The 2,139-nt window shown below is 41.7% G+C and overlaps 1 protein-coding gene across 1 annotated transcript in view; it reads left to right on the forward strand.

Annotated features, from left to right (window-relative positions):
• TRPM3 (transient receptor potential cation channel, subfamily M, member 3) overlaps positions 1-2,139 on the forward strand; it is a 149,800-nt gene that overhangs the window by 73,256 nt on the left and 74,405 nt on the right. Inside the window, exon 12 of the mRNA XM_008570046.1 lies at positions 503-754. Coding sequence (XP_008568268.1) covers positions 503-754 — 252 coding nt within the window. The remainder of the gene's footprint in view (positions 1-502; positions 755-2,139) is intronic.

The following is a 2,139-nucleotide window of genomic DNA, read 5'->3' on the forward strand; positions in this document are numbered from 1 at the left end:
CTGCTGCGATCATCGGCCGACTGTGATGGGGCTTAGACTGTGGTGGCAGCAGTGGAGGTCGTGAGAAGTGGATGGTGAGGGTGTATTTAGAAGTACAGGTGAGAGGACTTAATGTGGGTTGTGAAAGAGGGAACCGAAAGAGTCTTCCCAAGTTAGGGGCTGGGGAAGGTAACTCAATATGGTGCCACTGTTCCCTGAGATGAAGGAGGATTTCAGAGAAGATCTGCAGCGTATTAGGAATCAGTAATTTTACAGCAGAACACTAAGCTGTGTCTAAGGCAACCCAGAGGATCAAGCTTATTGCTTGTATCTGCTGCTAGAATGTTTGCACCTGGATTGCCGAAGCTTGGCCCCGTTGTACACTCACAGAACACAGGTATTCAAGCAGACGCACACAGACCACGCAAGCCACTGATGTCAGCTCACGCACCAGCCTCCTTCTAACTGGGCTGAAAAATATAGAAAGAAACCAGACCTAACCCCACTCTTTCCTGCCTTGTAGATTCTGATGTCAGAGCCAGGGAAGTTGCTCCAGAAAGTGAAGGTGTGGCTGCAGGAGTACTGGAATGTCACAGACCTGATAGCCATCCTCCTGTTCTCTGTCGGAATGATCCTTCGTCTCCAAGACCAGCCCTTCAGGAGCGACGGGAGGGTCATCTATTGTGTGAACATCATCTATTGGTATATCCGTCTACTAGACATCTTCGGCGTGAACAAGTATTTGGGCCCATATGTAATGATGATTGGAAAAATGGTAAGCAGGGTCCTCTGATTCCATGTTATAAGTTCGCAGAGAAAGAATGGTAATAATAGGAGGAGGAAAATAATTCATTTAGACCTTAATAGGGGTGTTTGTTTTTTAAATTTCTTTTGTGTGTTTGGGAGTTTGACTACATCTATATAAAAAATTGGAGAATTTAATCATTAGTCACCCATTCGCTTGCTGAAAAATATATAGAGATCATTTATTTTGTGCCAGGCACTGGACTAAGAGTTGGGTATACAGAGAAGCTCTTTCCACAAGATAGAAGTTGAGAGAAAGCAAGAGAAGCAATCACCATACAGTGTGAGGATGCTGTAAAAAGTACAGCAGGAGCGTAGAAAAGAGAAAGTAGGCCAGGAAAGGCTTCACACAGAGGTTACTTACACTTTAGCTCCGTTTTGGAGAAGGATGGATGTCTGCTACAAATTTTTAACAGATTTTAAGATTTTTAACAGATTCTTCCCTTTACCAAAGTGCTAGAAAAAATGCCTTTCCCTACACAAAGGAATGAAAAAGATAGTTTGTCAGGGTTGAGCACAGCTCGTTGAGTTGGGTTGAGTTTCAATTAAACATTAAGGCTATCATGCACATATTTTGTTGCTCCACTGGAAAATTATGTCTGTTAAGAACTAGGTTCCAGAATGATGCTCCTACTTATGTAATTCCTTAAAGAAGAATCCCAAGTTGCAAGTTCATATGCCTCCCTACAAACGGTCAAGGACTTGTTCTAATACTCTTTGACCGTACACCAGCTTCCAGACATTTTCCACAAAGACCGAGCCCTAGGAGGACAACTTCAGTGTGAATCTGGAAGCACACAAGTAAATCAGCTCCTTCTCCAAACTCCCTAGATGAAGAATCAGAGCCTGAAGCCCAGAAACTGGGTACTTTTTATCCATTCCCCCACTTTTCTAAGTGTGTCCCCTTTTTCACCTTCACAGGACATGTGTGGAAAAGCTAAGTACATCCCTCCTACATGGCAAACGCCTCTTACTGAAAAATCTCTTTGCTAATAACCTTCACTTCTTTTTCCCTGTATGAGCTGTTGAAACCAACAACCAGTCAATAAATGTCCTTTGTCATTATCACTCAAGTGTTATTATATATATCATTGCTAACTCAACATTTGTTAAACATCTGTGTGTGTGTGTAGCTCTACTAAAATGAGTCTTAAATAAACAAAACTTCCTATAAAAGCACAAACCCATGCAAAGAAAAGAATTTGAATTAAAAATGAATAGAGTAGGAGACCTTGAGTAACTTACACAACCTCTTTAAGACTCAGTTTAGTCATTTCTGAAATAGTCGTGAATAATAAATGCACATCTTGTAGGGTGGTTGTGATGATTAGAAATACACGTTAAAGGGCCAGCCCA

This window comes from Galeopterus variegatus, unplaced genomic scaffold (assembly GCF_000696425.1).
Source record: "Galeopterus variegatus unplaced genomic scaffold, G_variegatus-3.0.2 Scaffold565, whole genome shotgun sequence".
Taxonomy (NCBI): domain Eukaryota; kingdom Metazoa; phylum Chordata; class Mammalia; order Dermoptera; family Cynocephalidae; genus Galeopterus; species Galeopterus variegatus.